Source organism: Dermochelys coriacea, chromosome 15 (genome assembly GCF_009764565.3).
Source record: "Dermochelys coriacea isolate rDerCor1 chromosome 15, rDerCor1.pri.v4, whole genome shotgun sequence".
NCBI classification, from domain to species: domain Eukaryota; kingdom Metazoa; phylum Chordata; order Testudines; family Dermochelyidae; genus Dermochelys; species Dermochelys coriacea.
The window spans coordinates 33,011,920-33,038,652 of NC_050082.1; the positions used below are offsets into that span (position 1 = coordinate 33,011,920).

At 43.2% G+C, this 26,733-nt stretch overlaps 1 protein-coding gene across 2 annotated transcripts in view; it reads left to right on the forward strand.

The window, feature by feature from the left end:
• ZNRF3 (zinc and ring finger 3) overlaps positions 1 to 26,733 on the forward strand; it is a 202,514-nt gene that overhangs the window by 171,586 nt on the left and 4,195 nt on the right. The window contains exons 3-7 of one of the 2 annotated variants that reach the window (XM_038373039.2): positions 7,297 to 7,371; positions 15,109 to 15,240; positions 16,636 to 16,746; positions 23,571 to 23,738; positions 26,607 to 26,709. In XM_038373039.2, coding sequence (XP_038228967.1) covers positions 7,297 to 7,371; positions 15,109 to 15,240; positions 16,636 to 16,746; positions 23,571 to 23,738; positions 26,607 to 26,709 — 589 coding nt within the window. The remainder of the gene's footprint in view (positions 1 to 7,296; positions 7,372 to 15,108; positions 15,241 to 16,635; positions 16,747 to 23,570; positions 23,739 to 26,606; positions 26,710 to 26,733) is intronic. The other variant, XM_038373040.2, reaches the window with a different exon arrangement.

Consider the following 26,733-nt stretch of genomic DNA (forward strand, 5'->3'; position numbering starts at 1 on the left):
CAACTGAAGAGTGGTCATAAGTACTTGGCATCTCTGAATATCAGACCTAAAGGTTTTTCCTCTATACCTGGGTTCTGACTTCCTCTTCCTCACTGGGGCTGCGTTCGTACAATTAATTGAGGTGTCAACAAGAGGGGAAAATTAGAGGCCAGTGAATTCAGTACAGTCAACTTAATTTATACAGATATAGGACAAGCACAGGAACAGCTATGTAAATGGTTGAAACTTCTAGATCCCATCCTGAAGTATGACTCTGCCCTACTCAACTAAGATGGTGTATAGAAATGCACTTGCTGTATGTGAATGTAACAAGGAAATTATCACATGCCACGTTATACCCCTCTTAATGCATGTGCAGGACTTCAGCTCCTTTTGCAGCATCATTCCAGCCCGGACCATATAGAGGCCTCCTCCTCAGTGTGGACTGGGGTCAGTGCTGGGGAGGGGTAGAGATAGGGGTGACAGGATTGGAGAGTAGGCACATTACCCCCATTCAAGCTCTGTGGAAGTTCCTAGGAAAAGTAATGCCAGCTTGCAGGCTATATCAATTGTTCTGCAGACCCCCCTTTTTGGAACCCAAGTCAGCCAGCATCAGAGACTTGAGTGTGACTAGTGGTTAGAGCCAGTGGCAGGAGTACAGGGCCTCTGTACAGATGGCCCTGCCCTTCCACAGATTCCAGGGTCTGCCAACTTTGATCCAAGGGCCTACAGAGATTTTCTGGAGATGACTCTCTGTCAAAGAATGGAAGGTAGGAACTGTGTTGAAGAGGAGACTTCTGCCTCACTTCCTCACCCTCTCTATCCCAGACGTTTGCTGGGGTAGGCCTCCTCTCGTCAGCTTCCTTGGGTTTGCTGGATATGGCTCCTGTCCAGTGGGCCTTGGTGGGTTTTTTTTTAAATGATGCTAAGGCAATTTCCACACCCACCACTAAGTTTTATGGAGGAGTTAGGGTTGCAAGCCCAAACCAGTTGTGTGAATGTATATTATCTTACAAGAATATTGGAGTCAAAAAAAAGACCCAAATAATGTCCCCTTTCCCTCCCCTCCCAAAAAATGTTTGAATCCCAGGATATTGTGGATTTAAGGTTCAATTTGTCAAGCAAGACACCAAGTGACCTGACTTTGCCAGGTAGAGAATTCCTAAATCTTATTCATATGATGACTGTGATGTTTATGGTTTTATTTATTAGAGTGAGATGTAGAACTTTACAGATTCCTGATTAGACAAAGAGCATGCTGAAGGCAATCATTCCCTAGTCTTCATTAAATGCCCATTCCTACCAGGAGCAGAGAGTAGTCAGCATCTCAGGTGCCTAGGGCTTAAGCCTGAAAGGAGATATGATTCCATGTGGCTGCCAAGTACCCGAATATTATACACAGAGCTAGCATATCTCTATATGTAACCACGCAAATGCTCAAATAATTAAATTAGAGCACTTTTTTAAAAAGGGCAAAAGTTAGAATGGTGCCAGATATCACACTTCTTATGGCAGACATGTATCTTAGTCCAGTTTCTTAGGTATATATTTTTCATACTCCACATGCAAATAAAGGAACATGGGAGGCTGCCCGCTCTACAAGGCAGAGTTAAGGTAGTTTGGTACCTTGTGTGGCAACTACAACAATAATTCTGTTTCAGAGGGTTCTAACTTTTGGGAGGAGGAAAGGGGGCCCATTTCTTTCTTGTTTTTAACTCTAATGCTCTTGAAAAGTAGTATAGGTTGATATGTATCTACAGTGTAGCTTTACTTTGCCAAAGTCATCTGTGTGGGAACTGAGACTTAAGGAAATATGTTGCTGTTTGACTCTGCATGTTATAACCTCTGTGCAGTAACCTCCTACCTTTTGAGCCTTGTACCTTTCTTCTTGGTTTATATTTTGGCTGCTGCATTTTTGTTTTTTAAGAGTAGCAAGTACTCTTCAAACATTAACTGATATTTTATTTATTTTTAATGCCGAAAGGCACTTTATGAAGTAGTATCTTCTTAAGTGAGGCTTAAATTGCATCTTCAGTAAGCAGGAGGGCTCTGAGTAAGCAGCAGATAGGAAACTTTCAAAGGTTTAATGACTTTAATTATCCAACAAGATGTTTTTAGGAGGGGGGAAGAGAGGCCTTTGTGGAAGCAATGAGGCTTTGACCCACAACTTTAAAGAGTTCTCTTTTATTATTGTGGGATGGAAGACATGCAGCTGCCTGCTCCTCAGTCTCCTGCAGTGCAGGTGTGAAGGTTTCTCTTGCTTAGTTACCTTCACAGAGCTAAGGGAAAGAGCTGAAAATCAGATGAAGAATATGCCTGTTTTCAGGCCCCAGCCTGCTCACACTCGCTTGCTTCTCAACAAAGTGCTGTGGTTTTAAAAACTGGGGAGGGGTGGAAGGAAAGGGACCAAAGGGGAGAGGCTGCGGTGGGTGGAGGCGGGGGGAGAGAGAGAGACTACATTCTGTGGTGTGTTTGTGGCTTCCACTCTTTGATCTCTTGCCAGGGAAACCTGGAAGGTCAGGCCAAGCTACAACTAAATTATGGAGAGTGGAGTTGAGCAGAATGCTGGAATGGGATCCATAGCGTATGCATGTGTATTGTATGTGTAAAGCACTCTGCCTGTTTTCGGGCTGTTTTAAATCGCCTAGGAGCGGCAGGTGGGGCCGGGGGGGAAGCGTGGGGGGAGTGTGGGTGGGTGGGGGAGGTGGGAATCTTTGCTGGAGCTGGGCCCCTGGGACAGGAATATTCCTGGTGCCTGGGCACCATGGGCCCATAGAACTCGCCGCCCATGAGAGAGAGAGAGAGAGATTTTTCATTCCAAAGGAAATTACGTTTGTTTGAAAACAGGGCACTTTTTGAGACAGGGCTTCCAATCCCCAGTCCGTAGACTGATGGAGGGTTACTTGTGTCATACTTTTGACTCATTCTTTCAGGGAACAGTAGCTAACCAGCATGCTTGTTAGCCTTGTGCTTGGGTGGCCAGTTTTATGGAAATAGGCATAACAAGGGTGGAGAAAGGGGGAAAAAAAGTGACAAGTGAGAATTAAAAGTAAAGTTGACTTTTCTGCCTTTGCTTGGGGCCTAGAAAAATCCTGCCTTGCATGGGTGTAATTGATTAAAGTGAAACTAGCCAAGCAAGTTTGCTGCAGAAGGGTGTAGTGGCATTTCTTTTACCCCAGTTTCCATGATTGGCTTGTCTACAACCAGATCTCTGTGGTATAATATCCTACATTTTGTATTTTACTGGGACCAGTGGGCCTGCTTTCTTCTGCTGCTGTTGCAATGTAATGTTGTGTGTTATCAAGACTCTGTAATGCTTAGGGCATGTCAAATGTGTTAATACAGAATCTTAGAACATTAGGGTAGGAAGAGATCTCAGGAGGTATCTAGTCTAACCCCCTGCTTAAAGCAGGACCAATACCAACTAAATCATCACAGCCAGGGCTTTGCCAAGCCGGGCTTTAAAAACCTCTAAGGATGGAGATTCCACCACCTTTCTGGATGACCCATTCCAGTGCTTTACCACCCTCCTAGGGAAATAGTCTTTCCTAATATCCAACCTAGACTTCCCACATTGCAACTTGAGACCATTGCTTCTTGTTCTGTCATCTGCCACTACTGAGAACAGTCTAGCTCCATCCTCTTTGGAACCCCGTTTCAGGTAGTTGAAGGCTGCTACCAAATCCTCCCTCACTCTTCTCTTCTGCAGACTAAATATAAATAACCCCAGTTCCCTCAGCCTCTCCTCGTAAGTCATGTGCCCCAGCCCCCTGATCATTTTCGTTGCCTTCTGGTGGACTGTCTCCAATTTGTCCACATGCCTTCTGTAGTGGGGGGCCCAAAACTGGACGCAGTACTCCAGATGTGGCCTCATTAGTGCTGAATAGAGGGGAATAATCACTTCCCTTGATCTGCTGGCAATGCTCCTACTAATACAGCCCAATATGCCATTGGCCTTCTTGGCAACAAGGACACAGTGCTGACTCATATCCAGCTTCTCGTCCTCTGTAATCCCCAGGTCTTTTTCTCCAGAACTGCTGCTTAGCCAGTCGGTCCCCAGCCTGTAGCGGTGCATGGGATTCTTCCTTCCTAGTGCAGAACTTGGCACTTGTCCTTGTTGAACTTCATCAGATTTCTTTTGGCCCAATCCTCCAATTTGTCTAGGTCACCCTGGACCCTATCTCTACCCTCCATCACATCTACATCTCCCCCCAGTTTAGTGTTATCTGCGAACTTGCTAAAGGTGCAGTTAATCCTGTCATCCAGATCATTAATAAAGATGTTGAATAAACCGGCCCCAGGACCAACCCCTGGGGCACTTGGCTTGATATCAGCTGCTAACTAGACATCAAGCCATTTATCACTACCCATTGAGCCTGACAATCTAGCCAACTTTCTATCTACCTTATAGTCCATCCATCCAATCCATACTTTTTTAACTTGCTGGCAAGAATTCTGTGGGAGACTGTATCAAAAGCTTTGCTATATCTCCTGAACCAGGGCTGTGATCCTATGTTACTTATGCCCCTGATACCATTATTAAGGTTAGGAATTAAAGCTGTTGTAATATGTTCCTGGGACTCACTTTCTTTAAAGACCTGAATGCATTAAAGTTTATGCAGAGAAGTTGGATATGGGGTGGGGGCACTCAAGTCAGGATGTCAGCTGTTCTAATCTTGTTCCTGGCAAAGTGGTTGGACTTGTGATACCATTGCTCAGCAGCTCTATAAGTAAGTGCTGATTTGAGGATAATACAGCAGCATTTCTCAGCTTTTACTCTTCATGTAGCTATAACATCCCTTGGTTCTCCCAAGCCTCATGCCAGCCAGCCTAGAAAATACCAATTGGATACAGTGCTGTGCTGAGCCTCTCATTTGTCTGTGGAAGAGGAGCTTGCAATTGCAGTGGTGCTCTAATGCTGCAACATGCAGTAGATATTGTAACATGCTATCTGGAAATATGCCACAAGGTTGTGTGGTGCCCCACGGGTACTCAGATGCTAGTAGCTGGAGGCATTGTGGTTCTTTGTCATCTTCAGCTTACAGAAAATATAGTCGTAAGAGTTTGACATTCAAGAGCTACTGGCCTTTCTGTTCTTTAGCATGTACCGGGGGAGAAAAAGTCAAGATGCAACAACCCAAAATTGTACCTAATGAGTCTCAGGATCAAATAATTATAAATTTCTCAAGTCTGCAGAGTACTCCTTTTGGGGGGGTGGGATAGCTCAGTGGTTTGAGCATTGGCCCGGTAAACCCAGGGTTGTGAGTTCAATCCTTGCGGGGGCCATTTAGGGATCTGGGGTAAAATTGGGGATTGGTCTTGCTTTGAACAGGGGGTTGGACTAGATGACCTCCTGAGGTCCCTTCCAACCCTGATATTCTATGATACCAACTGTAACTAAAAGAAAAAACTATGAAAAAGAACTTGTCTACACAGGGACCTCAGGAAATTTAATTCAAATGAGCTAAAGCAGTGAATTTAAAGTGGATTAATTAAACTGCATGAAACCTCTGGGTGGATGCTTTCTTTCAAAGTGGCTTCTGACTTCTATGATTCTGTGCTACAAGACAGTAATGAGTGACTAAACTTTGTTTTTGGTAATTTATTGGGTTACCTACTTTAAACCTGCTTGTTCACCATTGTATGCAAAATGAACCAAACCCAGACACACTTCAGAAGATCTTCACATGTGACCCCGCACACTGAGAAAGAACTGCTTTCTAACAGGCTCTAAAGTCTACATCCCTGAAACACTTGAGCAAGTGCTGGGCATCTGTGAGAGAACCCTTCTGGGCAATCCTGGGTGAGTTGCCACTTCACTGGCACATCTCCATGGCAAAGAAGAAGAGCGTTACCAGATCTGATTCCTTTTTGCTCTTCATTCCCAACAGCTATTAGCGATTAGCCAGGTGTTCTGACTTCAAAGGAGATAAATATTTGCTGGGCTAAGGCAGAGACCCTTTCTTGGGAGCTGGTTTCCCTCAGGTGCTGTCTGATGTGTTTTATTAGGTTTTAAATGAAAACACAATAAAGAGAGAATGGAGCAGAGAAAATGACCAGTTAGTCCTTCACACTTGCAGCTAATTTTTTTCATGTAGTAAAACCTCAGTATTACTCCATAAAAGGCATGTTTGTACCATCTGTTTATTTCCTATTGGATTTAAACACCTGCTGCATTGGTCTCTCTACAACGGGTCAGGGCCCTGTGATTTCTCTCTGTTACCGTGATAGTTGTTGTTTTCTGGAGGAAGCGGGGGGGAAAACCTAGTCCTTCATGGATGCCTGAATGGAGGTGTGAGCTCCCTAGTGTGAAGATTCAGTGATGACTGTTTGCTGTAGGAAGTTACAGGACAGCATTTCAGTCGAGGTTGCAGAGACACTTATAGAAGCTGCAGTGAAAGGTGCCTGCAGCTCCCATTTCACTATCCCAGAGGATTTTAATATGTACAGTGTCCCCAGCTGGCTCTTGGTCACTCCAGTTCTGAATTATGGTCCCTTGGTATAAACCCTTCACAAATCGAATAGAATCGATCTTCTGTGGGTGGAGATGCTGCATGCAGTAAGACTGACCTCTAGTGGACAGACATAGCACTGTCCTTTCAAAACATCTGAGGAATACACGCTCACTGAACAGAATTTGTCACAAATGCAGAGAGAGAGTGGATTTAGGAGACTTTAAAGGTGACATGTATAATGGCCCTGTCTCCTTATAGACCTGCCAAAGGTGAACCCTTTTCCCTCTTCCTCACTGCAGAAAAGGTTTTCTCCTGGAGCCCCACAGCTCTCCCTCCCTCCTATGTGGTCTGTGGAGGGGGCTTCTCTCCAGGTTACTTAATTTTTTCAGTTCTAAGAAATGTTTTTTAAAAAGTTTAAATTTCATCTGAGACTATTAACTTGCTCAAAAGGAGCATGAGTGGGGCTGGGAAGGGCACCATGGATGCCCTGGAGTGGTTGGCTCCTCCCTGCACTAGAGATTGTTATCCCTGCGTTTGCCATTGCCTTCTGAATTGATTATATGGAAATAAAAACAACATTTAAATCTTGTTTACTTTCTGCCCAGCATGTGAAGTGGGAAAAAGGCTGCTGCTGGCAGAGGCAGTGCGAGCTCCTTGGGGGCCCAAAGCAGGAATGACCCCCCCCCAGACACGTACTAATAAAGCAAATAGAGAGCCCCCTGAACTGCTCAGGGCCCTAAGCATGCTTAGTCTGTTTATGCCTAACAGCGGCACTGGTTGCTGGAATGGGAAGAGCTAGGGGGCAGAGGGGACATTTCCCTTTTGGGAGGTGTTAAGGGGCATTATCTTTTTCTCATTGCAGGCAAAGCGGGCAGTGCAGCGAGGAGCCACAGCTGTCATCTTTGATGTGTCTGAAAACCCAGATGCCATTGACCAGGTACAAAGCAGGGAGCCCAGGTTTATCCCAGTCTCTATGAGCTTTACCCTCACTGTTAGGGCTGTACACCAAACTCTGTGAATCATGAGCTGTGTTCTTTGCTCTCATAATAAAGCTGTCCTACAATAGACACACCTGTTCTTCTTCTCTCTGGGGATGTGGTATTTGGGTTTTTCCCTCCCACTCTTCAAGCAAGTACCCTGACAGAGAGTGATGGGGAATGGTAAAGCCAGAGAAGTCTGTCTTGTTTCCTACTTTTTAATCTGCTGCATTTCTATTTACTTTTTTTCCGGTGGAGGGGGTGAGGTCCCAGGAAAGCGGGGAGGTGAGTACTCCCCTTGCCCAGCATACACACGCACTAAGTACCACCTCAGCCTTTTCACTCCTTTTTTTGAGACACTGTTGTAATCCATTGCTGTGTTGTCTAGGATGCTCCCTTCACCCCCCTCATCTCAAAGGGAGAGCATTTGATGTACAGGGTGGAAGGGATGCTTCAGTGTAGTGCCCTCTAGCAGCAGCCCCTGCAGTTTAGGTTGCAAAATGTTTTCTGTTTTATACCCCTGTTTTCTCACTTTTTGGACTGACATTTTCCAGGCTTTGCCTCTTGCTAGAGGTGTTGGTTTTGAGTGTGTCACTTTTATTCACTTTTTGTCGGAAGTTTGAGCAAAATCTCTTCGGCCAGTTCTGAGTTATGGGAGCAGGAAAATACTTTTACAAGTGTGGAAAAAAATTCTAACTATGCTTTTTTTTGAACAGGGCTACGACAAAAATAGCTCAAGTATGAAAGTTTAAATTGGGCCTGTGTATAGTCCTCATGGATAAAAGCCTGCATGATTAGGTTTGAAAGAACTGGCTTCAATTCTGGAAGAAATATGTGTTTGAAAATTGAGTACAGAACATGTATATTAGAGACTATCTGCAAGTGGATGTGTAAAATCTTAAAACAGATCACTTACATGTAACTTGGGTCCTGATTCTGCAACATTTACTTGCATGAGTAAATCTTGATTTTCACACATGGAAGAAATCCTCTACTGTGGAAACTCACTGGCCACAGAAGCAAGTGAAACCCTCAGAATGTTGGTGCCTAAACTGCTCTCCCTATATAAACCTTCCAACTGCCTCCTCATAGGCCCAGTCTGCTGCTTCTGTGCCACAGCACACAGCTTCTCATTAGCTCCATTCTGATCTTGAGGATTTAGTCCCGCACCTGTAAGTTCTGTTGACAGCCCTCCTTTCTCTATTCTCCTGATCTTCTCGTTTTTCCTCATCGTTAGTCTGTTTCTGGGCCAGCAGGGGTAGTGGTGTCACCTGGATGCAGACACGCTAGTACAAAAATAGCGAGCAACAGCCCTATGGGCGGTCACTGCTGAACAGGAAGGGTCTTGCAGGGGTGGATGACGGACTGAAGTCAGTGCTTCACTGCATGCTGCTCCCCTCGCTGCAGGCAAGGGAGCAGTCAGGTTCCAGGAGAAAGTGGCATGATATCCAGTACAGACATGGACAGAGCTAGGGCCTGTTGGACGTGTGGTCAGAATCTGCTCAATGGGAATCTGCCCTCTGCTTGCATGATGGCTGGGCCATCAAATGCAGTGCCCCAAATGCCTATCACCATATTCAGTACTACCACCCTTGACAACCCCCAGTGCCTTGGAATCGTTCCTTTCAGGGATATTACTCCACCTGAAGACACTGGTTTCCTTAATGTGGTGCTTCATGTGTGGTCACGTTACAACCCCTGGTAAGTGCTTTAAAGATGATATAGGATAAGTCTGCACCTGCCACTTCTTTCTCAAGCCACCAATTTTCTTATCAAGCTACTCTGGTGATCTCTGGGAATTGGTCCTGAGCATGGATCTAAGTGACCCCCACAAATTTTTCCCTGTCCTCCTTGAGCTACTCTCCTAGGAAAAAGGTGGCTTCCAAGATGTCCTGATAAATTTTATAGAAAAGCTTCTGAGAGTCTCCAGATAAGTAGACATCTTTGTAGAAAAATGAATCCCCTTCTTCCTCTGACTATTCTCCTGCAGACTTGGGCTCAGAATCTGGAGCGCTTGTCATAAGGGATATTTAATTAACTTGTCCTGAAAGTAGATAAGGTGTTGGCATTAAGAGAAAAGGAGTACTTGTGGCACCTTAGAGACTAACAAATTTATTAGAGCATAAGCTTTCGTGAGCTACATCGGATGCATCCGATGAAGTGAGCTGTAGCTCACGAAAGCTTATGCTCTAATAAATTTGTTAGTCTCTAAGGTGCCACAAGTACTCCTTTTCTTTTTGCGAATACAGACTAACACGGCTGCTACTCTGAAACCTGGCATTAAGAGAGAACTCAGTGCCCTGACTTCTCTGCTAGTATTCCTCTCTCAAGAAAAAGAAAACCAAGGACGATATATCCTTTTTAGTTCTAACCTCTTTGGAAGAGGTAGTGAGTACAAAATGCTTAGTAGAAACATACCAGCATATATGCTACACTACTTGTTGTTTTTTAACTCAACGAAAAGTGGGATAATTTTGGCTCTGCCCATACAGTGGTCTCAGAGATCCTTAGTGGAAAAAATGCATTTATAACAGTTACTTAAAAAGGACTTTGACACTCTCAGCTGCTGCATCCAGTGCCTTCACTTCTAAAGCCTCCTTGTCCTGATTAAAGGCCATGACACAGGTTTGCAAGAGTAATCTAAGGATGAGAACTCCCTCTTCCATCCCCCCACCCTGAGAGAAAAGAAAAAGGAGGGCTTCCCGCAAGCCTTTTTTACTACCCTAAGGCTTCCTTTGATCATATCAAGCAAGCCTAGATTTAATGGATAAGCTCTCAATGTCAGAGCCTGCAAACTCTAAACAAAGAATCCTGCTGTGCAGACAAACACCTGCTAAGTTGATCAGTCATTTTATTCTGCCACAGCCTGCACATTATGTATAGAAGAGAATGGCCCCATTTTTTTCTGTCCCATGAGTTGTTACAAGCTTACCTTCTGCTCCCAGCCATCACTTAAAGGGAACTACAATTTAGCCTGTGCAGCTCCGCATGTAGCCATTTCTGTGTCACCTCCTGACACAGGTTAAGACCCTGAACTAAAATCCTGTAAGTGGGAATTTTGGGATGGTTATCGCTCTGAGTTTGCCTATCCTTTCATGAGCACTTGTGGCACCTTAGAGACTAACAAATTTATTTGAGCATAAGCTTTCGTGAGCTACAGCTCACTTCATTGTAGCTCACGAAAGCTTATGCTCAAATAAATTTGTTAGTCTCTAAGGTGCCACAAGTACTCCTTTTCTTTTTGCGAATACAGACTAACACGGCTGATACTCTGAAACCTTTCATGAGCATTACCCTTCATGTATATGAGACTCCTTTTGTTCTAGAACATGGTTTTGTTCTCCTTGGTATTACTATAGCTAGAAAACATATGATTGCTGTCATCGGAGGTGGTAATCACCTCCAGGGCTCTCCTGTCCCAGGCATTGTTGGATGGCTAGAAGCAGTTTGGTGAAGTCCTTGAAGACATTAGCAAGCTTTTTATGCCTGAGGACCACGTTAGTGTGTAAGGGTATAGCAGTTACAAGGATAGCTGCATCTCTGTCTGCTTCTAGTCAGGCCTTGTGCCTTTACCTATCTCATGGTTCTTCTGTGTCAGATTAATGACAGGTTTCAGAGTAGCAGCCATGTTAGTCTGTATTCGGAAAAAGAAAAGGAGGACTTGTGGCACCTTAGAGACTAACACATTTATTTGAGCATAAGCTTTCGTGAGCTACAGCTCACTTCATCGGATGCATTTGGTGGAAAATACAGAGGGGAGATTGATATACACACACAGAGAACATGAAACAATGGGTTTTATCATACACACTGTCTACCAATGTGATATATGCCATCATGTGCCAGCAATGCCCCTCTGCCATGTACATTGTTCAAACTGGACAGTCTCTACGTAAAGGAATAAATGGACACAAATCAGACGTCAAGAATTATAACATTCAAAAACCAGTCGGAGAACACTTCAGTCTCTCCGGTCACTCGATTACAGACCTGAGGGTGGCTATCCTTCAACAAAACAAAAACAGACTCCAACGAGAGACTGCTGAATTGGAATTAATTTTCCAACTGGATACAATTAACTTAGGCATGAATAGAGACTGGGAATGGATGAATCATTACACAAAGTAAAACTATTTCCCCATGTTATTTCTCCCCCCCGCACCCCACCCCCCACTGTTTCTCAGATGTTCTTGTTAACTGCTGGAAATAGCTTACCTTGCTTGTCACCATGAAAGGTTTTCCTCCTTTTCCCCCCCTGCTGCTGGTGATGGCTCATCTTAAGTGATCTCTCTCCTTACAGTGTGTATGATAAAACCCATTATTTCATGTTCTCTCTCTCTCTCTCTCTCTCTCTCTCTGTGTGTGTGTGTGTGTGTGTGTGTGTGTGTGTGTGTGTGTGTGTGTGTATATAAATCTCCCCTCTGTTTTTTCCACCAAATGCATCCGATGAAGTGAGCTGTAGCTCACGAAAGCTTATGCTCAAATAAATTTGTTAGTCTCTAAGGTGCCACAAATACTCCGTTTCTTTTTGTGTCAGATTAGACCATTTGAATGTACTGCATATATGTTATTTTGTAACAGGAATCCTTTAGTCTGGATTTTTTTCCCACTCTGTTACATAATATATGCTTAGAGGTTGCTACGGTTGGGTACTTTAGTACTCAAATAGGTTTGTGCAGTGTTCCCAGGACACTTATAGGGGAAGCACTTTGTATGCCAAAATTCATAGTTTCAGCTATGCTTGTGGCTATGGTTGATGCTTCAAGTTAGTCTCTACATTACAGAGGATTCCTCCATTACATGAAGACATGTATGGTAAATTCAGATTGTCTACACATGTGCATAAGTCTTTGCAGATTAAGACCCAAGTGTGTACCTGTTGGTTCAAATAAACATTAGAAGCCAAATAACTATATCAGTGAGTTTACAAGCTCTGCTGTTGAAGACGGAAGAACTTATTAGCTCATAAGTCAAAGGGCTCACAAGCTAGGAACTTGAATTTTGCTGATGAAATGCGTGCTGCATAAACGTTCTACAGCACAGGTGGGCAAACGTTTTGGCCCGAGGGTGGGGAAATTGCATGCAGGGCCATGAATGTAGGGCGAGGGCAGGAGGTTGGGGTGCGGGAGGGTGTGCAATATGCAGGAAGGGGCTCAGGGCAAGGGGTTGGGGTGCAGGAGAGGTGCGGGGTGCAGGAGGGGGCTCAGGGCAAGGGGTTGGGGTGCAGGGAGGGGGTGGGGAGTGTGGGAGGGAGTCAGGGCAGGGGGTTGGGGTGCAGGAGAGGTTCGGGGTGTGGGCTCCAGCCCGGTGCCACTTACCTGGAGTGGCTCTAGAGTGGCAGCAACACACCGTGGGGCTAAGGCACACTCCCTGTCTGCCCTGGCCCCGCACTGCTCCCGGAAGCGGCTGGCACCAAGCCCATGTGTCCCTTGGTAGGAGGAGGCAAGCAGAGGGCTCCACGAGCTACCCTTGCCTGCGGCAACTTCCCCCGAAGCTCCCATTGGCTGTGGTTCTCCGTTCCCAGCCAATGGCAATCCCACGGGCTGTTGTTTGCCCATCCCTGTTCTACAAGCTCAAAAGTCCTCAATTGTTGTAGAAAGCCTAGGAAACGTAAATACAAAAATTGATAGTATAACATTAAAACTATATAGTTTAAAAACCACAAAAGGTTTGAAAATGTACACTGCAGCCAAGTTAATATTTTTGGAATATACAAAGTATTTCTATTCTTGTTCTTAAGCATGAAGTTTAATGTATTACTATGCTAAAATTTGCACAATTAAAACATACGTATTGCAGCTGAGTAAAAATTGCTGTTAAAGAGATTAACTTTTACTTTTCCTCACTTTGTGATTTTTTAACTGAAAAATTAATTCAGTTTTAACTAGGGCTGTCAAGTGATTAAAAAAGAAATATTAACTGCACGATTAAAATAATTAATAGCACTATTAATCACACTGTTAAACAATAATAGAATATCATTTATTTAAATATTTTTGGATGTTTTCTACAATTTCAATTTGTGTACAGTATATATGTATTGTTGATCACAAATATTTGCACTGTAATAAACAAAAGAAATAGTATTTTTTAGTTCCCCCATTAGAAGTACTGTAGTGCAATCTCTTTAGCATGAAAATTGAACTTACAAATGTAGAATTTTGTATATAAAGAAACTATTCAAAAACAAAACAATGTAAAACTTTAGAGCGTGCAAGTCCACTCAGTCCTACTTCTTGTTCAGCCAATCGCTCAGACAAACAAGCTTGTTTACATTTACAGGAGATAATGCTGCCCACTTCTTATTTACAGTGTCACCTGAAAGAACAGGCGTTCGCATGGCACTTTTGTAGTCGGCATTGAAAGGTATTTACGTGTCAGATAGGCTAAACATTCGTATGCCCCTTCATGCTTCACCACTATGATGTTTGTTTAAAAAAAATGCATTAATTAAATTTGTGACTGAACTCTTAGGGGAGAATTGTATGTTTCCTGCTCTGTTTTATCCGCATTCTACCATATATTTTATGTTATAGCAGTCTCAGATGATGACCCATCACATGTTGTTCGTTTCAAGAACACTTTCATTGTAGATTTGACAAAACGCAGAGATACCAATGTGAGATTTCTAAAGATAGTAACAGCACTCAACACAAGGTTTAAGTGCCTTCCAAAATCTGAGAGGGATTAGGTGTGGAGCATGTTTCAGTAGGCTTAAAAGAGCAACACTCTGTGGCGGAAACTATAGAACAAGACCCACTAAAAAAGAAAATCAACCTTTTGCTGGTGGCATCTGACTCAGATGATGATAATGAACATGCATCAGTCTGCACTGCTTTGGATCGTTATCGAGCAGAACCAGTCATCAGCATGGATGCTTGTCCCCTGGAATGGTGGATGAAGCATGAAGAGACGTATGAATCTTTATCACATCTGGCATGTAAATATCTTGCAGTGCAGCTGCAACAGTGCCATGTGAATGCCTGTTCTCACTTTCAGGTGACATTGTAAATAAGAAGCAAGCAGTAGTATCTCCTGTCAATGTAAACAAACTTGTTTGTCTTAACAATTGGCTAAACGAGAAGTAGGACTGCGTAGACTTGTAGGCTCTAAAGTTTTACATTGTTTTGTTTTTGAGTGCAATTATGTAACAAAAAAAATCTACATTTGTAAGTTGCACTTTCACAATAGAGATTTCACTACAGTACTTGTATGAGGAAAATTGAAAAATACTATGTTATCATTTTTACAGTGCAAATATTTGTAATAAATAATATAAAGTGAGCACTGTAGACTTTGTATTGTGTTGTAATTGAAATCATTATATTTGAAAATGTAGAAAAACATCCAAAAATATTTAACAAATTTTAATTAGTATTCTATTGTTTAACAGCACAATTAAAACTGTGATTAATCATGATAAATTTTTTAAATGGTGATTAATTTTTTTTGAGATAATTGCATGAGTTAACTACAATTAATCGGCAGCCCTAATTTTAACTCAACTTTTTAACTTAATTTTAAGTTTGTAAAGTGTTTTGAAATTCTCAGATGAAAGGATGCATATAAAAGGACAAGTGGTGGTAGTGTATCAAGTGCTATCTTCATTCACCATGGTCTCTTCTCCTTCTCTTGAAAAGATAATTGCTGGTCTGAAATAAATCTATTTAATGGAATTTTACTGTGTTCTCTTCTAGCTAAACAAGGGCTCAGAAGACCCTTTGAAGAGGCCAGTGGTGTATGTGAAGGGGGCTGATGCTGTCAAACTGATGAACATAGTTAACAAGCAGAAAGTGGCACGAGCAAGGATTCAGCACCGGCCCCCACGGGTGAGACTTAGTGTGCAGAGGGGATTGCGTTGCTGTTGCTTCATGTAGCACCTGTTATTGATTGATAACATGTAGTGCGATGCTTTTCATGAGTGCTGACTGGAGAACAGTTAGTTACTCACTCAAAGAGTATCACTGACTTCCATGGGATTTCTCAAGTGAGTAACATCTCACCAGTGTTAAGGAGGAGGTTCACAGTCTGGGCCCTGTATTTATTACACAGGGATGGGGGGGATTTGTATTATAATTGTCCATTAATAAAGAAAACAAAACCATTTAAATTTAAAAAAAAAAAAAGCTAATTATTGTATTCTACAGGGATGAATTCCCAGGAAAGTAGTCTGATGTTAGTGAAGATTTCTTGATTATATTTTTCACACATGGATTAACAAAGAAATCTGAGACTTTATTCACTTTCCAATCTAGAATAGATATTCCCAAGACATCTTGAACACTTCCTACATGTAGTTTATATGAGAAAAGCGAACATAAAAATCAGTGCCAAGTATCAGAGGGGTAGTGTGTTAGTCTGTATCCACAAAAACAACAAGGAGTCTGGTGGCATCTTAACAATTAACAGATTTATTTGGGCATAAGCTTTCATGGGTAACAAACGAAATGCATCTGACAGCCTGATGCATCTGAAGAAGTGGGTTTTTACCCATGAAAGCTTATGCCCAAATAAATCTGTTAGTCTTTAAGGTGCCACTGGACTCCTTGTTTTTATAAAAATCCATGTAGACCAAGTTTCTAGTTCATTTTTACTGTATTCCTAAAGCACCAGCTGTGTTAGGAAGCATGACTCATTTGAGCAATCGGTACTTCGCTGTGGACTCAGACATGTTGATTTTACTTGCTTCAGAAATTGAATTATACCAAAAACCCACTGGAGCTGTTGGTAACTGTGATTCACTCTGGTGAAACCTGTTGTTTGTAGAACCAGCATTGAGTTCAGAGCTGCTGTAAACCTTTATATTCTAAGGCTGGTCATAACTGTGGCCCATCACACGCTTATGTTCCTGTGATAAATGCGACTTCCTCCCATTTTTTTTTTCTGATTGTTCACTATATCCCTGCACGGAGAGTATGCCCCTGACTCTTCACTATAAAGTGTATGGCATCTTATAAAATAACATTAGATGACCCCACTCAAAGGTATTGACTTAAGATTCTGACTCATGCATCAGGGCTCATGAGCAATGGGTCAAGAGAGAGGCTAACATATGCAGTGGCTTTTTCCAACAATGTAGTTCATGCCCACAGTGCATTCATGGAAGTCATAATTATCAAGAAATTAGAGAAGGGGGAAATGGATTTGAAGGGCCTAGCAATGGATTTGAATGTGATCTGCCTGGGGAGGTAAGTTAAACTTCTTTTGTCTTCTTCACTTCTAAGCAACCCACAGAGTACTTTGACATGGGGATTTTCCTCGCCTTTTTTGTGGTGGTCTCTCTCGTTTGCCTCATTCTTCTTGTCAAGATCAAACTGAAGCAGCGACGAAGTCAGGTAAGAGCTGCCTGAGCTCAGGATCAATAATGATACTTTCCTTGCACTCTGACTGCTGCCTCTGCCTCTTCTAGAAAGTTGGGTCAGTGCTGTTGACGAGAGAGAAGGGTTCAGTGTCTGGAAAAACAATCTTTGTGAAAAGGGTATTATCCAAAGATGCACAGCACTTTGAAAAGATGTGGAACTTTACTAAGAGACCTGCTATATTTTGCTGTGCTTGATAAGTTGATCCTTGGGCTGGGAGTGCTACAGAAACTGTGTAGTTATTCCCACGTGGAGGAGGGAGAGAAACTGATCAGAGTGGTGTTGATGAATTCTAACAAAGGATAGGTTTCAGAATAGCAGCCGTGTTAGTCTGTATCTGCAAAAAGAAAAGGAGTACATGTGGCACCTTAGAGACTAACAAATTTATTTGAGCATAAGCTTTCGTGGGCTACAGCCCACTTCATCAGATGCATACAATGGAACATATAGTAAGAAAGATAGATAAATAGATACACGTACATACAGAGAACATGAAAAGGTGGAGTGTAAGAGGCTAATTAATTAAGATGAGCTATTATCAGGAGAAAAAAACTTTAGTGATAATCAAGATGGCCCATTGGGACAGTTGACAAGAAGGTGTGAGGATACTTAACATGGGGAAATAGATTCAATATGTGCATTGACCCAGACACTCCCAGTCTCTCTTCAAACCCAAGTTAATGGTATCTAGTTTGCATATTAATTCAAGCTGAGCAGTTACTTGTTGGAATCTGTTTTTTAAGCTTTTCTGTTGCAAAATTGCCACTTTTAAATCTGTTACTGAGTGGCCAGAGAGGCTGAAGTATTCTCCTATTGGTTTTTGAATGTTATGATTCCTGATGTCAGATTTGTGTCCATTTATTCTTTTGCCTAGAGACTGTCCTGTTTGGCCAATGTACATGGCAGAGGGGCATTGCTGGCACATGGCATATATCACATTGGTAGGTGTGCAGGTGAACGAGCCACTGATGGTGTGGCTAATGTGGTTACGTCCTATGATGGTGTCAGTTGAATAAATATGTGGACAGAGTTGGCATCGGGCTTTGTTGCAAGGATAGGTTCCTGGGTTAGTGTTTCTGTTGTGTGGTGTGTGGTTGCTGGAAAGTATTTGCTTCCAGTTGGGGGGCTGTCTGTAGGCAAGGACTGGTCTGTCTCCCAAGATCTGAGAGAGTGAGGGATCATTTTTAAGGATAGGTTGTAGATCTTTGATGATGCACTGGAGAGATTTTAGTTGGGGACTGAAGGTGACAACTAGTGGCGTTCTGTTATTTTCTTTGTTGGGCCTATCCTATAGTTGGTGACTTCTGAGTACTCTTCTGGCTCTGACACTTCCCCAGATGGGTATTGTAGTTTTAAGAATGTTTGATAGAGATCTTGTAGGTGTTTGTCTCTATCTGAGGTATTGGAGCAAATGCGGTTGAATCTTAGGGCTTGGCTGTAGACAATGGATCGTGTGGTGTGTCCTTGATGGAAGCTGGAGGCATGTAAGTAAGAATAGCGGTCAGTAGGTTTCTGGTATAGGTTTCTGGTGATTTTTATATGACCATCGCTTATTAGTGCAGTAGTGTCCAGGAAATGGACTGCTTGTGTGGATTGGTCTAGGCTGAGGTTGATGGTGGGATGGAAATTGTTGAAATCATGGTGGAATTCCTCAAGGGCTTCTTTTCCATGGGTCCAGACGATGAAGATATCATCAGTGTAGCGCAAGTAGAGTAGGGGCGTTAGGGGACGAGAGCTAAAGAAGCGTTGTTCTAAGTCAGCCATAAAAATGTTGGCACACTGTGGGGCCATGTGGGTACCCCATAGCAGTGCCGCTGACTTGAAGGTATATATTGTCCCCAAATGTGAAATAATTGTTGTGGGTAAGGACAAAGTCACAAAGGTCAGCCACCAGGTTTGCCGTGACATTATCGGGGATACTGTTCCTGATAGCTTGTAGTCTGTCTTTGTGTGGAATGTTGGTGTAGAGGGCTTCTACATCCATAGTGGCCAGGAGGGGTTTGGGGTGTAGGCTGCCCTGGTGCTGCAACCTGGAGAGAGGGGCCCCCCCACAGCCCTTTCTCACCACAGGTGCTCCAGAGCTGGAGGAGAGGTGCCAGTCCCCCCGCCTGTGTGGCCCTTGATAGCCTGCTGCACAGCTTAAAGGGAACTTAGGTCTGCACTGACCTATAAAAGAGTAGTCAAGTATCGGGGGGTAGCTGTGTTAGTCTGTATACACAAAAACAACAAGGAATCCAGTGGTACCTTAAAGACTAATAGATTTATTTTGAGCATAAGCTTTCATGGGTAAACACCTCACTTCTTCAGATGCATGGAGTGAAAGTTACAGATGCAGACATAAATATACTGACACATGAAGAGAAGGGAGTTACTTCACAAGTGGAGAACCAGTGCTGATAGGGCTAATTCGATCAGGGTGGATGTAGTCCACTCCCAACAGTAGATGAGAAGGTGTCAATTCCAGAAGAGGCAAAGCTGCTTCTGTATAAGCTAGCCACTCCCAGTCCCTATTCAAGCCCAAATTAATGGTGTTAAATTTGCAAATGAATTTTAGTTCTGCTGTTTCTCTTTGAAGTCTGTTTCTGAAGTTTTTTTTGTTAAGTACAGCTACTTTCAAATCTGTTATGGAATGTTCAGGAAGAGTGAAGTGTTCTCCCACTGGTTTTTGTGTGTTACCATTCCTGATGTCAGATTTGTGTCCATTTATTCTTTTACATAGGGACTGTCCGGTTTGGCCAATGTACATGGCAGAGGGGCATTGCTGGCACATGATGGCATATATCACATTAGAAGACATGCAGGTGAATGAGCCTCTGATGGTGTGGCTGATGTGGTTGGGTCCTCTGATGGTGTCACTAGAGTAGATATGGGAACAGAGTAGGCAATGAGGTTTGCTACAGGGATTGGTTCCTGGGTTAGTGTTTCTGTGATGTGGTGTGTGGTTGCTGGTGAGTATTTGCTTCAGGTTGGGGGACTGTCTGTAAGTGAGGACTGGCCTGTCTCCCAAAGTCTGTGAGGGTGAGGGATCGTTTTCCAGGATAGGTTGTAGATCGTTGACATGTGCAGGAGAGTTTTAGCTGGGGGCTATATGTGATGGCTAGTGGTGTTCTGTTATTTTCCTTGTGGGGCCTGTCCTGTAGTAGGTGATTTCTGGGTACCTGTCTCGCTCTGTCAATCTGTTTCCTCACTTCCCCAGGTGGGTATTGTAGTTTTAAGAATGCTTTATAAAGATCTTGTAGGTGTTTGTCTCTGTCTGAGGGATTGGAGCAAATTCAGTTGTATCTTAGGGCTTGGCTGTAGACAATGGATCGTGTGATGTGTCCTGGATGGAAGCTGGAGGCATGTAGGTAAGTATAGCAGTCAGTAGGTTTCCGATATAGGGTGGTGTTTGTGACCATCACGTATTTGCACTGTAGTGTCCAGGAAGTGGATCTCTTGTGTGGACTGATCCAGGCTGAGGTTGATGGTGGGGTGGAAATTGTTGAAATCCAGGTGGAATTCTTTAAGGGCCTCCTTCCCGTGGTCCATATGATGAAGATGTCATCAATGTAGCGCAAGTAGAGGAGGGGCGCTAGGGGACGAGAGCTGAGGAAGCGTTGCTGTAAGTCAGCCATAAAGATGTTGGCAAACTTTGGGGCCATGCGGGTACCCATAGCAGTGCCAGTGAGTTGAAGGTATAAGTTGTCCCCAAATCTGAAATGGTTGTGGGTGAGGAGAAAGTCACAAAGGTCAGCCACCAGGTGTGCCGTGGCCTCATCAGGGATACTGTTCTTGACAGCTTGTAGTCCATCCTCATGTGGAATATTGGTATAAAGTGCTTCTGCATCCCTGGTGGCCAGGATGGTGTTTTCAGGAAGATCACCAATGCATTGTAGTTTCCTCAGAAAGTCTGTGGTGTCTTGAAGATAGCTAGGAGTGCTGGTAGCGTAGGGTCTGAGGAGAGACTCCAAATAGCCAGATAATCCTGCTGTAGGAGTGCCGATGCCTGAGATGATGGGGCATCCGGGGTTTCCAGGTTTATGGATCTTGGGTAGCAGTTTGGCCAATGTACGTGGCAGAGAGGCATTGCTGGCACATGTAACATTAGTAGACATTCAGGTGAATGAGCATCTGAAGAAGTGAAGTTTTTACCCGTAAAAGCTTATGCTGAAATAAATCTATTAGTCTTTAATGTGCCATCGGACTCCTTGTTGTTCCTATAAAAGAGTATATCCCATATTGGGTCATAGATTCAGAGATTTAAAAGCCATAAGGAACCATATGATCATCTAGTACAACTTCCTGCACAACACAGGCCATTGAATTTTACCCATTAATTCCTGTGTCAAGGCCGTATCATCTGGCTGAGCTAAAGCAGGTCTTTTAGAAAGACATTCAATCTTGATTTAAATATTTCATATGATGGAGAATCTACCACATCCCTTAAGTTGTTCTAATGGCAATTACCCTCACAGTTAAATTCAGACTGGAAATAAGGTGTACATTTGTTTTCTAGCTTCAGCTTCCAGCCATTGGATCCTGTTATGCCTTTGTATGTGAGATTAAAAAGCCCTGTACTATCTAAAATTTTCTCCCCATGTAAGTGCTTATAAATTGCAATCATGTCACCTCTTATCTTCTCTTGGGTCAACCAAACAGACTGATCTTCTTAGCTTCTCACTGTGTAAGGCAGATTTTCCAGACCTCAGATCATTCTTGAAACTCTTTTCTGACCGCTTTCCAGTTTTTCAACATCCTTTTTTGAAAGATGGATCCTGATCCGGGCGCAGTTTTCAATAATGGTTTCACCAGTTCCATATACTCAGGTGGTACCACCTTCCTGGTCATCATTCACACGAATACACGAATGCAGTTCAATGGGTTGTCCATTTGACCCCTAAGTTCTTCTCAGAGCCCGTGCTTTCCAAAATACATTCTTCCATCCTGTGTGTGTAACTTACATTATTTCTTCCTAGATGTCTGAATTACAGCACATGTACTTTGAATAAGGCTATGCTTTAGTCACAGATAATTTTTAGTAAAAGTCATGGACAGGTCATGGGCAGTAAACAAAAATTCACAGCCCATAACCTGTCCATGACTTGTACTATATACCCCTAACTAAAACTTGGACTGGGAGCCCACAGGTGCTTTGGGGTGGGGTGTGTGGCCTGGAACCCCCAGTGGTGGTGGGGTAGGAGGGTTGGCAGGGCTGGTAGGCTCCCTACCCGGCTCCTCAAGGCTCCGTGGAAGTGGCCGGCATGTCCCTGCTGCTCCTAGAGGGAGTGAAGGCTAAGGGAGCTCCGTGTGCTGCCCCTGCCATAAGTGATGGCTCCACAGCTCCCATTGGCCAGGAACTGCAGCCAGTGGGAGTTGCAGAGGTTGGGTGTCTACAGGCAGGAGCATCATGCAGAACTGCTCCACCTAGGAGCTGCAGACACGTATCAGTCACTTCCGGAAAGCCCTCCTGAGGTAAGTGCCGCCATGCACCCCAGTCCTGTGTCCCCTCCCACACCCAAACTACCGCTGCTGGGAGTGTGAGGGGGTGGTAGCCTGAGACTGCCCCACCTCTGGAGCCAGCCGCACTGGCCGCTGCAGCGGTCACAGAAACTCATGGAATCTGTGACCTTCGTGACAGACATGCAGCCTTAACTTTGAATTGAGCCCAGCTTACAAAGAATTGAGACCGCTGGGTTTAAATGGCCTGAGTCTGTCTGTCCTTTTAATAGATGCTGTATAACATCTTACCTAGTAACTGTCAAACTAGAAAGTATTTTCTCATTGGTCTTTTTCTCCAAATAGAGAACAAAAGTATGTCTTGAATACTTGCCTCTTCTGATTGACAGTTTTACCATTTCTAGTAACAGGCTTATTACTGGGATTTTTTTCCCCTTTCATTATTCCTTTTATTGTTTCTGTGATGTGGTGTGTAATTGCTGGTGAGTATTTGCTTCAGGATGGGGGGGCTGTCTGTAAGTGAGGACTGGCCTGTCTCCCAAAGTCTGTGAGAGTGAGGGATCGTTTTCCAGGATAGGTTGTAGATCGCTGACGTGCAGGAGAGGTTTTAGCTGGGGGCTACACGTGATGGCCAATGGTGTTCTGTTGTTTTCCTTGTGGGACCTGCCTTGTAGTAGGTGATTTCTGGGTTCCTGTCTCACTCTGTCAATCTATCGAAAGACTTTTCCTTGGCACTTTTGACTTCCTTTATCAATTTCTATTTTATAGTTATTGCTATCAATTTCCTCATTTGCTAAATATATTTTTCTGTTTTGTAGTGGTGCTTTCATTCCTCTTTTTAGTCAGAATGGCTTTTTAATTGAGGAAGTCTTCTTTTGTGATTGTAGAACTGTAGGTGTTTTGGGGATCTAGCAAAATAAAATATTCTTAAACAATTCCAATTATCACTCACATTTTTCTGTTTAAATTTTTTCTCTCAATCAGTTTTACTCATTTTTTTTCAGGTTTGGAAAACTACTTCTCTTCAAGTGCTGTGTGTGGTGCGTGCTCGCACACGCATGGGTGTTTGGTTGGTTTTTTGTTTTTGTGTTTTAACTGGTTAGGACTGTGTTCTGTTTGTACAGAGAATGTTTAGCTCAGTGCTAAGTTGATTACCCACACTCCTCCCTGTAGTGCATTTCATTTCCAGGGTGTCTCCCACATAGAGAGAAGCCTAATCAGGATCTGCTTTGCTTATGAGACTTGACACCCATCTCGGCCTGAGGGATATCGTTACAGATGTTAATGGTTAGGAACAGCATTATTTTTCTGCTATTCCAATTGCCTCAATCCCTCAAGCAGCACCATTGTGTTTTATATTGTAGAATTCCATGAACAGGCTTGCAGTGCAGGCACTGGAAAAGATGGAAACCAGGAAGTTCAAGTCCAAAAGTAAGGGTCACCGTGAAGGAAGCTGTGGAGCTCTGGACACACTAAGCAGCAGTTCAACATCTGACTGTGCCATCTGCCTGGAAAAATACATTGATGGGGAGGTAAAAGAAAGCAGTTTCTCTAATCTCGTTGGTTGATGATGCTGGATTAGTTTTGGCACAGTTGTCACCAGATGGGTATTTGGCGGCACATGAGCCAAGAGTGGGGAATCAGGGGGTAGGAGGTGTGGCAGTGTTGATTGCATCCAGCTGAAAGTGTAGAGAGGGCTCCAAAACTGGATCTGATAGACCAGGGGTAGTTAATAGGTGCACCATGGGCCAAATGCAGACTGCCACATGCTTTTGAGTAGACCCCGAAATCTTTCTTTACTTATCATTATTGTTATTTTTTATTTTCTTCTCTGGTGTCTGAACTATGACTATACCTTGACCAAGAAATTTGGACCTCGACAATAAATAAGTTCTGGATCCTTGATTTCAAGGACTACGTCAGCAATTACACTTTGTATGAGTGGATCATCTTATGTCTCCGTAGACTGATTCAGGAAGAACAACATTGACTGCACTGACCAGAGTCATTTGTCAGTTTGTGTTGATTGAGCTTCATGTTTCCGAACATGACACTGTGCTCCCAGCTGTGCAATGCAGTTCTTATCAAAGTCATGGACAGCTACTCTGACAGCCTGGCACCATGTAATGCTCAAAGATAGCGTCAGAAATATTTCTTGGGTGCAGATTTTGTTTGAGTATCTTAAGAAGTGTTTCATCTGCACTCCGTGTCTGTAGTTGCTAGATCTTAATTCATATGTAGAATTTGTTTTGATAAATGGGTCTCAGGCATACAAATTACATAACCAGTCCATCTCAGCTGCTAACGAATCAAAATCAAATGATCCTCAATATCAGCCGAACCAGCTTGCACTAAGACGACTGTGTGGGACACCTGGTCCTGCCATTTGGTGCCCAGCAGTCATTGTCGGTGTCACAAGTGGAAACTTCCAAGCTTTTTAATGTGCCATTGATAACAGGTCCATGTTTCACACCTGTAGAGCAATATCATGAGGACAACGGCATTATAGATTTAGATTTGCACCTAAATAGATTTCATGTTGCTTCCAGATTCAGTGATGAAAGCAACCATATGCTGCACTGGCTTTCTTAATTCACACATCCACTCTGTGATTGATTTGCACTTGATTGTTTAACATGCTGCCAAGATAAGTAAACTGTTTGGCAGCTTGGAGTGTGGTATCTTCCAAGCTTACTGATGGCTCTTTGGGAAAGTTGTTGAGGAGCTGGCTGGTACATATCTTCAGTTGTTGTTGAGGAGCTGGCTGGTACATATCTTCAGTTTTTGTTCGGCTGAAGGTAAGCCCAATGTACAAGCAGCCTCAGCAAAGCAGTTTGTATGATCTTGTAGTGCTGCTTCAGAATGTGCTGTCAAAGGCAAAGTCATTGCCAGAGAGCAGTAAAGTGTTGCACTCTTGATGCGTGGGCTGCTTTTAAAGAGCAAGATATGAAATAAGATCAGGATGTAAGGATGTTTTCAAATCCATAGGTAACTTTATAAATCTAGCAAAGCGGAAAACCACTGCTAATTCCAGAGTTCCCATCCAAGGAACAGGGTTATTTCAGAATAGGTATCGAGTGCCACACCCCAGTAATCCGTTGACAATGGCCAGCCAATGAACTGACTGAGTACATGGCTGTACGCAAACAAAGGCCAAGACTTGCGTCTGAGAACCTTCTTTTATACCCAAGATGAGACCTTGTATCAAACGGCCCTCTTCTCTGATCTGATGTTTTATGACCAAATACAAGATTCTGACTTACACCCTAAATTATATAATGTATCTATTTATTAGCAGTAACAAAACTATCAATGTTTGGCAGAGACTTTGGGGACTTCCTGTGTTTACCCTGATTATATTTGGCTGGGTCATCATAGTCTCTCATTCATTCTTTCTTCATCCTTGGAACCTCATACCCAAATCAGAGGCATTCTAAGGAGTGAAATAACAGGATATTTAGTAAGCCAAAAACCTTGTTTTGCATTTCTTCCCAAAAAAGGATTATTCAAAGATCTGATGAACCAAACTAAACTAGGCCTACATTTATATTGATCATGCATTTGCTTATATATATTACTAGCTAATATGTGATACATGTGTATGTATGATCCATTAAGGTCACTTAGGCCTTTACCATTTTACATGAGGTAGGTTCACTGAATCATCGTCTCACCTCCTTACACAGGAAATACCTTGGAAGAAGCTCAAAGTTGCAGAAAATGACTTCTAACGTCTCAGCCTCCATCTGTGTTAGTGCCATAGTGAAAAGTGCCTGGCTACCATCTCCCCTATGACAACACTCGGGAACTAAGGAAGGGAATGAATCAAAGAGCATGGCCCAAAGGGAAGGGGCAATCTAAAATCTCAGCGTGAAGTTTGAAGACAATGGATAAATAAAAAGGAGACACTACCTTTTTAAAAATTTCCTCCTCTCAAATAAAAAATACACCCTTTGTCAGACATCAAAAAATAAAATAACTGCTACAGTAATTCAACACTGCACGTGCACAACTGTTAAGAATGCACTGAATGTGGCCATAGGGAACACTGCCAGAAAAAGCACAAAACTAGCTAGAACTGTTGGGTGCTGCTGGAGATAGGTTAAAGGTTTTAGAGGGAAGAGTAGCTTGAGAGGAGGACAGGATGCAACAGGGAAAGGAGCTTAACAGGGTTGCTGAGCATGGAGATGCTCACCACATGAATCAGCACAAACTCTCTCCAGCAACTATGCTGTTAGTTAGTTATTTGTTAACACAGGTTGGTGGCTTTTCCTCCCCTCTTCCAGAAAGAGGCTGGGAATTGACCTGATTTGTAGCTAAGCCAGAAGAACTAGGTGTGGAGTGTGAGTATTCATGCCTTTTAGGGAGAATCAATTAATTTTCTTCTTTCTCCCCAACAGGAGTTGCGGGTGATTCCCTGCACTCACAGATTCCACAAAAAATGTGTGGATCCCTGGCTGTTGCAGCATCATACCTGCCCCCACTGCCGCCATAACATTATAGGTAAGTATTGCCCCTCAAATGCAC